We start from the raw sequence: 13001 nt of genomic DNA on the forward strand, positions 1-13001 counted from the left end.
GATATTCATGAGTCAGCCCCCTAGTTTTGTGAATCCTAGAATGCCTAACCATGTATGCCTCTTACACAAGTCTTTGTATGGCCTTAAACAATCCCCTAGGCAATGGTACAAGAAATTTGACTCATTTGTTGTAAGCATAGAGTTTACTAGAAGCAATTATGATAGCTGTTTTTATTTCTCTTTGAGTGATAACATGCCCATTTATTTGCTGCTCTATCTAGATGATATGCTATTATTAAGTCAGTCTAAAGATAAAATACTTGAACTAAAGGGCAAACTTAGTTCTAAATTTAGCATGAAAGACTTAGGGGTTGCTAAGAAAATTTTGGGTATGGTTATAAATAGAAATAGAAGGAATTTTGCATTGAAAATACATCAGCATTCATATTTGCAGAAATTGGTTGATAAATTTGGTATGTCTAGGTCAAAGTTGATCTCTATGCCTTTAGCCAGCCATTTCGTGTTGAGTAAAGCTCAATGTCCTAAAACTGATGCTGAATTGATTAAAATGGAGTTAGTACCTTATTTTAATGTTATAGGATATGTTATGTATGCAATAATTAGTACAAGGCCTGATTTGTCCTTTGCCATATCCATGTTAAGTAGATTTATATTCAATCCAGGGGCTGAACATTGGACTGCTTTAAAATGGGTGCTAAATACATTAACAGTACACTGTGGGTTGGATTAAAATATGGAAAAAGGGTTATTTCACTTGATTTGGTTGATTTTGTAGATTCTGACTTTGCAGGTGATAAATGTAAGAATTCATGCTTAGAAAGGGTAAAATTGGTGTAAAACATGGTATAAGGTCATATGACATATTATTGAAACTAAAAAGGAAAATTTCATAACATAAAACATTTTTAGCAGTAACATTTGTTGTAATATTGTGAAGTTAAAAAGGCTTCAAGTAAGCCTTTGTTATTTCAATGTTTTAAAGTTAGCTCTGACTTTGAGCCAACAACTCTCTGTTTGCAAGCTCATTTCTTCTCAAATAACCCACCACTCCAGGAGTTCGTTATTTGATTAGCAATATTTTATTTTTTTATCTTTGTGCTACGAACTCATAAGTATACGACAGAATTTGAGGTTGGGAAATGATTTCCAGTCCCGTCTAATTTATCGGTATCTTTTATTTCTAAATAAACTTATTTCTGGTTCCCCCCTTGCTCGAGTAAAAACATCATATATATATATATATATATATATATATATATATAGATATATATTATATATATATATATATATAAGTGTGGGTGTGTGTTGTTAAAAAGTTCTTTCTAAACCCTAACCAATATCGAAAATGGTCTTTTAGCTAAATTACGGTTTTTTTGTTAGCATTATTTTCCCCTAATTTCAAACTTAATTATGTTTTTGGTTTACACTCAGTCTCCCTAATTTAAAACTTAATTATGTGTTTTTACACCCATTTTTTCTAATTTAAAAGTTAATTATGTTTTTTGCTTTTATCTTTTCTCAAGTTCAAATTTGAATTTTCTTCTTTATATTCATATTTATTGTTGAAACTTTCTTCAAAGTTTTAATAATATATCTCATCAAACAAACAAATATCAAAAAAAAAATTTCTATGATTATGAAAAATTAAAGTTGGTGTTTATGTAAAAATTGAAGGTTAAAAATAAGAAAATATAGAAAAGGAAAATAATCAGCCACCGACGGTGGTGCACCGAATTTGTGCACCGAATGACGTGGTAAAAGAAAATAATACGCCACCGACGGTAGTGCACCAAATTTTACCAAGTTATTCGGTCATAAATTTGGTGTACTACTGTCGGTGACTGTAGCATTACTCTTATAAAAAGTACGACTGTATTTGAATTGATAATGTCATTTTTAATCATTTTACTGGAATTCCAGAAGAAATCAGTGCTCCCTAAAGTGTCCACCTGGTGACAGTGTAAACAAAGCCCAATAATATTTTCATGGGCCTTGATCAAGCCCAATAACAGTAGTCATTTTCTGTAATATCTAATTGGCTTTATACAACAACAACTATCATATTCTCAAATATGTTTAAATCACTGCATATTAATGTTTTCTAGCATATAATAATGTTTTAAGAACAAAGATAACAATGATTTCTTTCTTTAACTAAGACTGCAAGATGTACAATTTTTGTATTATAAATCATTCCATAAGTTGCAAGAGCACCAAACTAAGCTGTTCCTGTACACCAAAACATTCCAATGCTAAGCAAAGTAGCAAACCGTTAATGGCCCCCGCATTGACCGTTGGTCTCATAATTCCCTCTTCACAGAAAACAATTCCAATCTCATTTGATCGTTATTGAGCTTCAGATCTTGTTCAACGATGTAGTCTACACATGATTGATCTTACGAAATTGTGTTGTTTTTCAGGTCCATATTTGTGGGTTTGAGAGGAGATTTGATATTGTTTGTGGTAATTACAATGTCAATTTGTATGGAGATTACAATCAAAGATTGATTATGTGTTCAAAGTGGTATTGATTGTGGACTCCGCCGTGGGAAAATCTCAGCTCCTCGCACGTTTCGCTAGAATGATTTAGCGTCGATTCTAGCAACAATTGGTGTCGAATTTCAGACCAAAACGCTTGCTATTGATCACAAAACGGTTAAAGCCAGATTTGGACACTGCTGGCCAGGAAAGGTATTCATTCTTATCTTCCATTTTAATTTCTTGTTTTCGGATTCAAACGGGGTCACATTAAAATTGGATTTTACAAGTTATGCCTTTAATATCTTTTGGCAAATGATTGTCCTTTAAATTGCAATTTAGGTTTATGCTTTAGGAATTCGAAAAAAAGATCAGTTGGTTCTCAGTGAACCCGAATGAAGAGGTGCTAAGTGGGTAGCATAGGAATGGCTTTGTGTTAAAGGGGCCAAAAGCAGTCCTTTTATACGGTAAAGTGTGGCATTGCTAAGCAAATGGTTGGTTTAGGTTATAATTTGGTGGCTCAAGAGGAGTCTGATATGAGGAGTTAGTTAAAGCTGTCAGGTGCTTTTCTTCTCTAAGGTTTTCTGGAATGGTGCCGTTATTGTAGACGAAACAAAGTTTTTGTTCTGTTAATTCCCTCAACCTGCTTGAGAGTTACAGAAGAACTATTTCTCATTTCTTCTTGAAGCTCAAGCCATGAATATGTGCATTGATTATGGATCTAGTTCTGACAAGTGGCAGTATAAAGAGAAGATAAGACATGTTGGGAAATGCACAAATATCTTGTTTCCCAATAGTCTCAAAAAGCTTGTTGATATGGTTCACCTTGCATAGCTTTTTGGTCTAAAAGGGCTTTGTTGCAGCTGCAATGTTTAAATGTCTTCAGCCTTTTAGTGAAATCCACAATTAGAATGTGCATGCAGATTGATCCTTGATTGGGGACAGCTATTTTGTGTGATTTGGGCACCATTAGAAGGCTTCTTGTTGCTTCGTAATATTAATTTCTCAATTAAGATTGACTTGTTGTGCAATGCTGCCTAAAATTTATGCTTGATCTGGTCATGTAACCCAACTGGCATAACAAAAGCAGTACTATTTAGCTTCTAGCTCTTACTGATTTTGCTGTATATCAGCAGCGTGATTATCATATGTTTTTTGGTTCTGTGTGGAAGTTTGCTACCTGATATCATACCTCATACCTGCTTCTCTCTTTTTGCATGTTGAACAATTTATCTTGCCTTTCTTGATAAACTTTGTTACCGGCAAGGAACCCTGGCTTACTCCAAACTTTATCGTCCAAACTTGTTCTTCCTTCTGTCTTCTGCATTTTTCAAGTCTCGTTCCACATTTGAGATGCTATCCTTTCTGTTGTCCTTTTGTCTCCATCACAAAGCAGTATATGATAATCCTTGTCCTATATTGAAGGCTAAATTTTTTCTTGTATCTTAGGGCTAATCTGTTTTTCTCGATAATTAATCTAATCAAAATTCTCCAATCTTTTGTTACATTGGAGGCATATCTATTTAACTGTTTTTAATAGATTTGAAGCAAGATTAATGTGTAAGGTTTTGAACCGTATGAGAGGTAAATATTTTCAGTCTTGAAAACCCAAATTCATTCCCACATTCTACCGAACCATCTCTTCATTGGTCCTTCGTTTCAGCAACCATCAAATGTGCGTTCTCCGACAAAAGCCAATGAAGTAATTTCAGAGTAGGCTGTCAACCTCAGAAACCTGACAGTGACAATCTTCTCAAGCTCCCAATTCTTTCAACTATAACAAACCTGCCCATCCAGGTTAGAGTCACATGAACAATGTCTTTTTTTGGCATCTTGATATTCAAAAAAAGGAAAACAATTCCTCTACTTAGATAGATACTTAATAGTTTCCATATACAAATTGGCTAAATAGTTCTTCAAAACTGTGCAACTTATGACTGAACCGACTTTTACTTTCATGCCACTGCTTTGGTTTACCTGATTCTTCACTTCTATGTTATTATTTTCAGGAAATGAGTTTTTTGAAAATATTAATGAGAATGGAACGACACAGTTAATCTGCTATTACCTATTAGGCATAACAATCGGCTTGCTTTAAGAAGTTTTTACTGATTAGGCATAACAATCGGCTTGCTTTAAGTAGTTTTTACCTATTATGCATAACAATCGGCTTGCTTTAAGAGTTTGGTGACATCCCACTTTTGCTCCAGTTAGCTCATTGTTCTTACTGAAATTGCTGAGAAAGTTTTATGATCATGTTCCATTTGAATCCTATAAAAACTGATCCTATATGCTAGAGGTATCTCGGTTCCCGAGCAGAATTGCAAGCTTTTTATGGGTTGTTTGTTATATCAAGAGACATGGAGCTTGAATCAGTTTAGTTTGTGGTTCTTGAAGTCATCCTCAATTGTGTCTCCGCAGGTACAGGGCAGTGACAAGTGCATATTACCGAGGAGCAGTTGGGGCAAGTGTAGTTTATGACGTGACCAAGCGTCAGTCATTTGACCCATGGCAAGGTGCTGGAAGAACTGAGGGGGCATGCTGATAAGATATCGTGATTATGCTCATCGGCAACAGTGTGACTTGGGAAGTCTTCGAGCAGTGCCAATAGAGGATGCGCAAGAATTCGCTCAAAGAAAAACCTATTCTTTAGGGAGACGTCAGCTCTGGAAGCAACAAACGTTGAAACAGCATTTTTAACAGTGCTAACAGAAATATACAGGATAATTAGCAAGAAGTCCCTACGGCAAATGAAGATGAATCTGGAGGAAACTTGGGGCTTCTGAAGGGAACTAGGATTATTGTTCCTAGCCGGAGCAGAATTCTGCAGGGAAGAGTGGGTGTTGCTTGTCCTTATATTTTGAAACTGCATTTTTTTTTTGTTGTTTTATTTTAATTTTTGGAACGATGATGTTATTTAGGGTTTGATTGTTTTCACAGAAACAGAATCTTATATCATGTAGAAAAGAAGTGTACGATTGAGAGGTTGGACATGGTGTCCATTTTTATTTTTATTGAAACGAGTTTGTTGATGATGAATGAATTCAGCGCATTTTATTATTAACCCACTTTTCAAATTAATATTTGTTCTTGTCATTTTTTAAATTAATTCATGTCATGAACCACTTTTCAACCTAATTGTTAAATTCAAGAATGAAAATCTGAATCAATTAAATTTAAAACTCCCCACTCTTCTTCTTAAACTAACAGTAAATGTATAAGAAAATAATTGTATAGAATTTTAAACTAAACAGATAAATGTATAATACAAATTACAAAATAAACCTAAAATTTCTAAGCGCCATAAGGGGTAAGAAGTCATTACGCTGCCCTTCTAAAACGCCCGCTCTTAGACAAATTTTGAAATTTGAAGATCCGTTGATTCTTTTTTTTTTTTTTTTTTTATTAAAACCGTCATGTTTTCATTTGAGGCCACACTCACCGTCACCCAAACCCTAGTCTCCTTTTTTTCACTGTTCTATCTCTTTCATTTGTCCCCTCCAAGGTGAAAAATGTCGGAGTCACGTGATAGACTTGTGACGGCAGTTGATTTTGCGACCCTCTTTGCTCAGAGAAGGTCTGGAACTCTGGGAATCGTCAGAGACGATATTGCGACTTTCTTCGCTCAGAGAAGGCCAGAACAGATGGAATCTCCGGTCACTCAAGTGGCTAACACGACGGTGGCGCGTGGACAAAGAAAATTGATAGGTGGAGGAAGAGGTGGTGGGTTGGGGACCCCAAGAAGCGCGCTCGGCCATGGAAGAAGAAATGTGTCGGCGACACGTGGACGTTCTGTGTTGCCTTCTTGGTACCCCAGGAGGCCTCTAGGTGATATTACTGCTATAATGAGAGTAAGTTTCTTATAATCTTTATTCTCTTGTTAGTTGGTATGTTTGTCAATCTTGGTTATGTTGCTGTGATTTGAACTGAATCTTGACTTTTAGTGTTTAAGTTTTTGGACATTTGATAATTTTTCTTATGACTTATTTTGGTAATATTCCTTAAAGCTTCGTGAATTAGGGTTTTTCTTTTTCCATTTGCTTTTGTTTGCATCTGATTCGATTTGTGCGTTTTGGTTATTAAAGGGATATGTTAATTATTTCTTTTTTATTTAATAATTATTTGGGTTTATGATGCTGGTAAATCTAGGGGAAGATTTCTGTCGTGTATCGACCCTTGATTTGTCGCAGAGTTGTTGATTAAATAATTGCTATTTAGACAGTTTTGTATTATTTTGAGCTTGTATTTTCTTTGTGTTATCCTTGTTTCAACGAGATTCATTCTCTTAATCATGTGTTTTTGTTAGTGAATTAAATGACATGCTGAGTTCTTGCGTCATAAATTCCATAGATATTAAAATTCATTTGACAACGCTGATGATTTTCGGTTCATTTCTTGCCACAGTGAAGTTGACTGCTTGTGCTTATTCATTATTATCACCAAAAGTACAAGAATGCGAACTTTGTTCTGATATTTAATTTTCTATATTTGAGTTGCATGGATGTTGCTCGGTTAATTCTATTTGGATGGTGTCAGAGCGTTTTTATGTTGTTCTGTATTGTTTTTTGGCCATTAGAATCTTCACGGTGTCCTGTGCATTCAAGTGAAATGCATTCCTGTTGGTGTTCTGCATTGATTAATTTAAGCATTCAACAAATGACACCCTGCTGACAATCTGTTTGAAGTGCCATAGAGCCATTGTGTTTATTCATAAATGCTGGAGTCAGAGATATCATTGGCCTTAATTTGAGTCAAAAGTAAAATTCTTTTTGCATTTCATTGTTATAATTCCCCTTTCTTTTTGGGGCTTTCTAAGTCCAGATATAGAGATTTCTAACTCTTGCTTTCATCAGGCGATTGAAAGGAAAAGAGCTCGCTTACGAGAAACTGAAGCCCTACAGATGGAAAGTCCAATGCCTCAGGATCAAAGAGTAGTTGATTTCCCTGAGCCACTGTCAGGTGCTCAGCTAGAGCACAATAATTCAGTGCTGTCCCCAAATCCAACTTTCCATAAGAAGCATTGTCCACCCTCTATTAATCAGGCTGGTGAAGAGTTAGAGTTTCTTACACCTCAGAAGAAACTTTTGAACTCAATTGACAAAGTTGGTGAAGTCGTAATGGAGGAATTGAATAAACTGAAGAGGACCCCAAGTGCCAGGAACGCTGAAAGGGAGAAAAGAGTTCTCACATTAATGTCAATGCGGTGATTACTCTTCATCTTCTCAGCAAATATATTTCGGAGACAGCACTAGCCAGAAACCGGACAAACTAGATTTGGGCCCTGCAGTGAAAATGATCATCTTCTGGTGATCATTATTATCTCTGTAGACATTGGTCATCCTCTGATGACATCTTGTAAAAACAAAAATTGATGGATGTATAAAGCTTGATTAAAATTGTAAAGAGATGAAATTTTGTGTTTTTGTCTTCTAAAATCGATAATGTCAAGCTTAGATCACCGTCAAGGACATAGATTAGGAGCTCTTTAAGGAAAAAAACATTTTCTTTCTTGAGTGATGATGTTGTTTGAATCCATTCAAATTCTTTTCAAGCCGCAAGTTAATTAAAAATTATTAAATAAATTATTTATATAATCATATTCCAAAATGAACATTATCTTCTTCCTCCCTTGTTAAAATCTTTGAAATACTAAATAAAATCCAAATCAAAATACAGAATTGTCAACCTATAAAAACATCAAAATAATTTGTCCCACGCTTAACTTTGTTGATTTAATTTTACTTTTAGTTTTGATGACTGTAATTATAAAGCTTTAAAGTTTGAAGTATAGAAGAAGGATACTTTCACTTGGGTTAAAATCACTTCCCTATTTTAATTGCTTTTGGGCTCTGGGTGTCATGCCCATATATGGGATGGATAACCCAACGAAATATACATTAGAATTAAGAACAGAAAGGAAATCTTGTTTGAGAGGTCAGTTTAATTGGATCAAGATTCGAAATTTACCAACTTCTTTCTGTAGTGAGTTGGCCCCAAATCACGTACACACATCTTATAATTATTTTGGAAATTTTGAATTCAATAAGGTAATCGGGATTTTTAACATCGTATTGTATACTTTATTAGCCATTAACCTAATTCCAAAATAAATCAAAAGATTCCAACAGCTCAACGTGGAGTTAACACCAATTTCATCCTTGAGATTTAACAAATGTATTAATTAGGAATAATAAAATCAGGAAAAGTCACTTCATAGTTCATTCCATCAAATAATATAAGGGTATTTTTGTCATATAAATAACTTATGAAATTTTTAACTATAATTCTTAAGATTCAATAATCAAGTTATTTTGTTTATCATTTAATGGAATATAATATAATAGCCTTGGTCTGACAGTGACAGGGATTAAAGTGACTTTTTGTTTTTATTTTACTGGACCTAATTGATGCTTTTGCCAAACCTCAGGGATGAAAATGTCATTCTCGATGTGTCAGCATCAGGACCACACCTACGCCCAATCCCGTGTTCTAAGTTCTAACAAACTTAATTAACAAAACGCAACCTTTTATTTGTCCTCATTATACAGTTCGGATTCGGAATCCATAGGGCGGATTATTGGTGATAATTGAAAAATAAAAGCTATTTGATGATTATTACAATTGAATACTTTCATTTGTTTGACATTGACCCTTTTCTATCTATTTACTTTAATATATATGATTTTAGAACACAACATCGACACCGACACCGACACCGAATTGGTATCGACGATCGTCGCATCTTTTGTTGTGCCAGAGGAAGCACAATACACTGATGTCGCAGATGTCTGTAACTTAACTGTACGCCGTCGGGAGTTTCTGGTGGTGATATGATTTTTACTTTAAATTCAATTCAGTAGAACGACTCTTGTGCTTTCAGTATCTATGGTGGTTGCAATCAGTCTCAAATGCAATCTAATTAGGACATAACTTTATATTTTTCATCCGATAATATTAATAGGTAACCCAATAATTTGGCTGGACCACCCGAAGCTCACTCTCAATTACGTGCTTCATCAAATCAGACCCAAGATTTTGAAGCTTTTCAATCAATCGACAATAGCATTTCTTAATTAATATACGAAAATAACCCCACTAAAAGTTCCGGAAGAATATCTGAGAGATTTGATTTGTATTGGATAGAGTTGGTATATATTCTAGTTCTACATCAATATCAATGAATAAAATTATATATCTAATTGTTAGTTGGACTTGTTACAAATATTGTTAACATATGCGACAATCAATGACCTATTTTCTTTTATTTGTCAGATCTCTAATTAGATTACGATTGACATGTTCTACCACCCAAACAAATTACTTTACCATAAACCATAAAATAATTTATGAATAATTTACGTAAGCATTAATGTAATCTTAAATTTCAAAATTCTATATAAGCATGCTTCTCACAATTCACTAACCAAAATTGCAATGGCGATCACATATGCTACTGATTTGCTTTACTACTTATTAATGTTCATAATTTGGTTCATCACTGCCCTTCTAATTCACTATTTCATCAAGAAATTCTCAAAACCTGAAAATCCAATCTTGCCTCCGCCCAGCCCACCGGCACTGCCCTTCATCGGCCACCTTCACTTTGTCGGAAAAATCCTCCCAAAATCATTCCAAACCCTAGCTCGCCGCTATGGCCCTCTCATGCAAATACGTCTTGGTGCTTCCCAATGTGTTGTTGTATCAAACGCTGCTGTTGCCAAAGAAATCATGAAAACCCAAGAACTCAACTTTTCCTCTAGGCCTGAGTTTGGTGCGTCAGAGTACTTCATATATAGAGGATCAAGATTTATCCTCGCGCAGTACGGTGATTACTGGCGGTTCATGAAGAAACTGAGCATGACCAGGCTGTTATCTGTCCCTCATCTCGATAAGTTCATTTCTGTACGCGACGAAGAGAAGATCAAGCTTGTGGAGTCGGTGATGAAGTGTTACAGAGAAGGGAAACCGTGTGATTTGAGTAGTGAATTAACAAGTTTGACAAATAACACCATTTGTCGGATGGCTATGAGCACAAGTTGCTCTGGGAATGAAAGCGATGCGGAGGAAATTAAGAGGTTGATAAAGACTTGTTTGGTCCTTGCAGGAAAGGTACATATAGGGGATGTTTTGGGTCCTTTGAAAGTTCTTGATTTCTCGGGGAATGGGAAGAAGCTTATGTCTGCACTGCTTAAGTATGACCGCATTGTGGAGAGGATCATGAAGGAACATGAAGAGAAAGCCGAGAAGGGTTTCGCTCCGGATCAAAGGATGGATGTGATGGATATTTTGCTGGGGATATATAGAGACCCAAATTCTGAAATGAAATTAACTCGAAAGGATATCAAATCTTTTTTGCTTGTAAGTTTTTCAAACTTCCCTACTATAATATTATTAAGTACCTTTAATTGTGATTTTAAAATTGTAACAAATTACGCAGTAGGTTTTCTCCCTTTTGTTTTCATAAAAATGAAAAAAAATACACCTTCAGTTATCTTCTCTAGATTTGCAAAGTACATAGGAATGGAGGTTAAGAAATAGATTTTTGGGCTCATTTATAAATAAAAATTCATATATTTTTTCATATAATAAAATCTTTTATTTTAAATCAATATTTTAAGCACGAAATTGCTAATGAAAACCAATAATTGACATATTTAAGATAAACTTTTTAAAGTTAACAAAATAAATGGTAATGTGAAGTAGTTTTATCGATTGTAAAGTTGATAAATTTCATATTTATCATTTTTTTTTAATTTCAGATAAATATATTGAATATGTTTTCATTTTTTATATCTTTTCAATATTCTCGAAAATTAGACAGAATCACAAAAAAAAAAAAAAAAAAAAAAAAAAGAAAAAGAAAAAAGCACATCATATGAGACGTCTTTTTTCTAGAGGAATCTTTAGCAACACATAAGAAGCATATCAAAACTATGTTTTAATTTTATGTTATTCAATGATTGCAACAAGCTTGTTGAACCAGGACATATTCATGGCGGGGACAACACGTCATCAGCGGCCATGCAATGGGCCATGGGAGAACTCATTACAATCCAAAAGCCTTCAAGAAACTGAGAGACGAGATCAATTCAGTCGTTGGACCAAACAGGCTAGTAAAAAGATCAAGACATCTCAAATCTCCCATACCTTCGAGCGGTCATAAGGGAAACACTCAGATCACCCTTCAGCGCCATGATAATCAGAGAATGCCCTGAAAATTGCAAGGTCAATGGTTACACGGTAAAGTCCAAGACGCAGTTGTGATTAATGTATACGCCATCATGAGGGACCCTGATTCGTGGGCTAATCCTGATGAATTTCTGCCCGAGAGGTTTTTGGAGAGCTCTGATGAGAAAATTGGTGAGCATCAAATGGAATTTAAGGTCAAATTTCCGTTACTTCCATTTGGTAGTGGGCGAAGAGGGTGCGCAGGTGCATCACTTGCCATGTTGGTGATGCATGCAGCCGTTGGATCGTTGGTCCAATTTTTGATTGGACAATTCAGAATGGGGAAGGTTGATTTGAGCCAAGGGCCAGGATTTTCAACAGAAATGGCCAAACCACTCGTGTGTTATCCTATTAAACATGCAAACTTTTTGGAGTCATTATGTATGAACGTTTAAATAAGAGGATATATATGTTTTTTTTTTTTTTTTTTTTAATTTTATTTGGGGTTTTTGATCACTTGTCTTGAAGTAGCTCCTTTGTCTTTGGGAAATAACGTAAATTAATTGTTTGTTTTGGTTTCGGGTGTAATTTTATATATGAACTACTGTGTTTAATAACGGACTGTGAAGTTTAGATCACATTTGCTATAATATTTGGTTCTCTTCTCCTTTTCCTTGTTTAGAATTGAATTTTGAACGTCTAAATTATTAACAAGTTCAGTAAATTTAATTTATTTCACGTGGGGTGGGGAGTTGATTTTGGGAAGTTGGAATTTCCTTTGGTTGAGGAGATTGTGAAAGACTGGGTTGTGAGGAGATGGTAACTGTTTGATTGGGAGATGAGGTTCTTGAGTTTTTCTTCATCCATGGGGAAGTGAGAAGGATATAAAAACAAAAAAACTCATTGGAGTTATGAATGCTCTGATACTATAACAAAGAGAATATAATGAGAGAAATTGCTTGAATAGCAATTGTGTATGTTATGCCTGAAAATATAGGGCTGACGCAGGACTCGGTCACCATAAAAAGTCAGAGCTTAGGTAGGCCCGCAGCCAGTTAGAAGCAACCACGTCGCGTGATGACAGGGGCAACACACTCCTGTCAGTAAAGTGGGTGCGCGCCAGACCTGCCAGAAGCTATAGTGACTTTACATGTCCAATCCCTGCACTAAATCATGTAAATCACTCTAGAAGGTGGGCAATGTGACATAAAGAAGGATTTGTACGGATAATCCCACCAACTCGCAGATTTAATAATGATAACCTTAATCAATCCCACTATAAATTGAGAGCTCTTCTCTCATTTATGGGATTAGCTACTCTCTCTAAAAAATATATAGCATTCTCTCTCTTGTACAATCATTTGTAAGTCAGTCCGTTAATGCGACCTGACCTT

At 35.1% G+C, this 13001-nt stretch overlaps 1 protein-coding gene and 2 pseudogenes across 1 annotated transcript; all 3 read left to right on the forward strand.

Annotated features, from left to right (window-relative positions):
• Positions 1–2236: 2236 nt before the first annotated feature.
• On the forward strand, positions 2237–5421 carry LOC116138696 (annotated as a pseudogene).
• Positions 5422–5890: 469 nt separating this feature from the next.
• On the forward strand, positions 5891–7840 carry LOC116138750 (protein POLYCHOME-like). The gene is made up of 2 exons (XM_031424435.1): positions 5891–6290; positions 7293–7840. The coding sequence occupies exons 1-2, from the start codon at positions 5952–5954 to the stop codon at positions 7644–7646; spliced, it is 693 nt and encodes a 230-aa protein (XP_031280295.1). The 5' UTR covers positions 5891–5951; the 3' UTR covers positions 7647–7840.
• Positions 7841–9873: 2033 nt separating this feature from the next.
• On the forward strand, positions 9874–12184 carry LOC116138640 (annotated as a pseudogene).
• The last annotated feature ends 817 nt before the right edge of the window (positions 12185–13001 follow it).

This window comes from Pistacia vera, unplaced genomic scaffold (assembly GCF_008641045.1).
Source record: "Pistacia vera cultivar Batoury unplaced genomic scaffold, PisVer_v2 Contig343, whole genome shotgun sequence".
NCBI classification, from domain to species: Eukaryota; Viridiplantae; Streptophyta; class Magnoliopsida; order Sapindales; family Anacardiaceae; genus Pistacia; species Pistacia vera.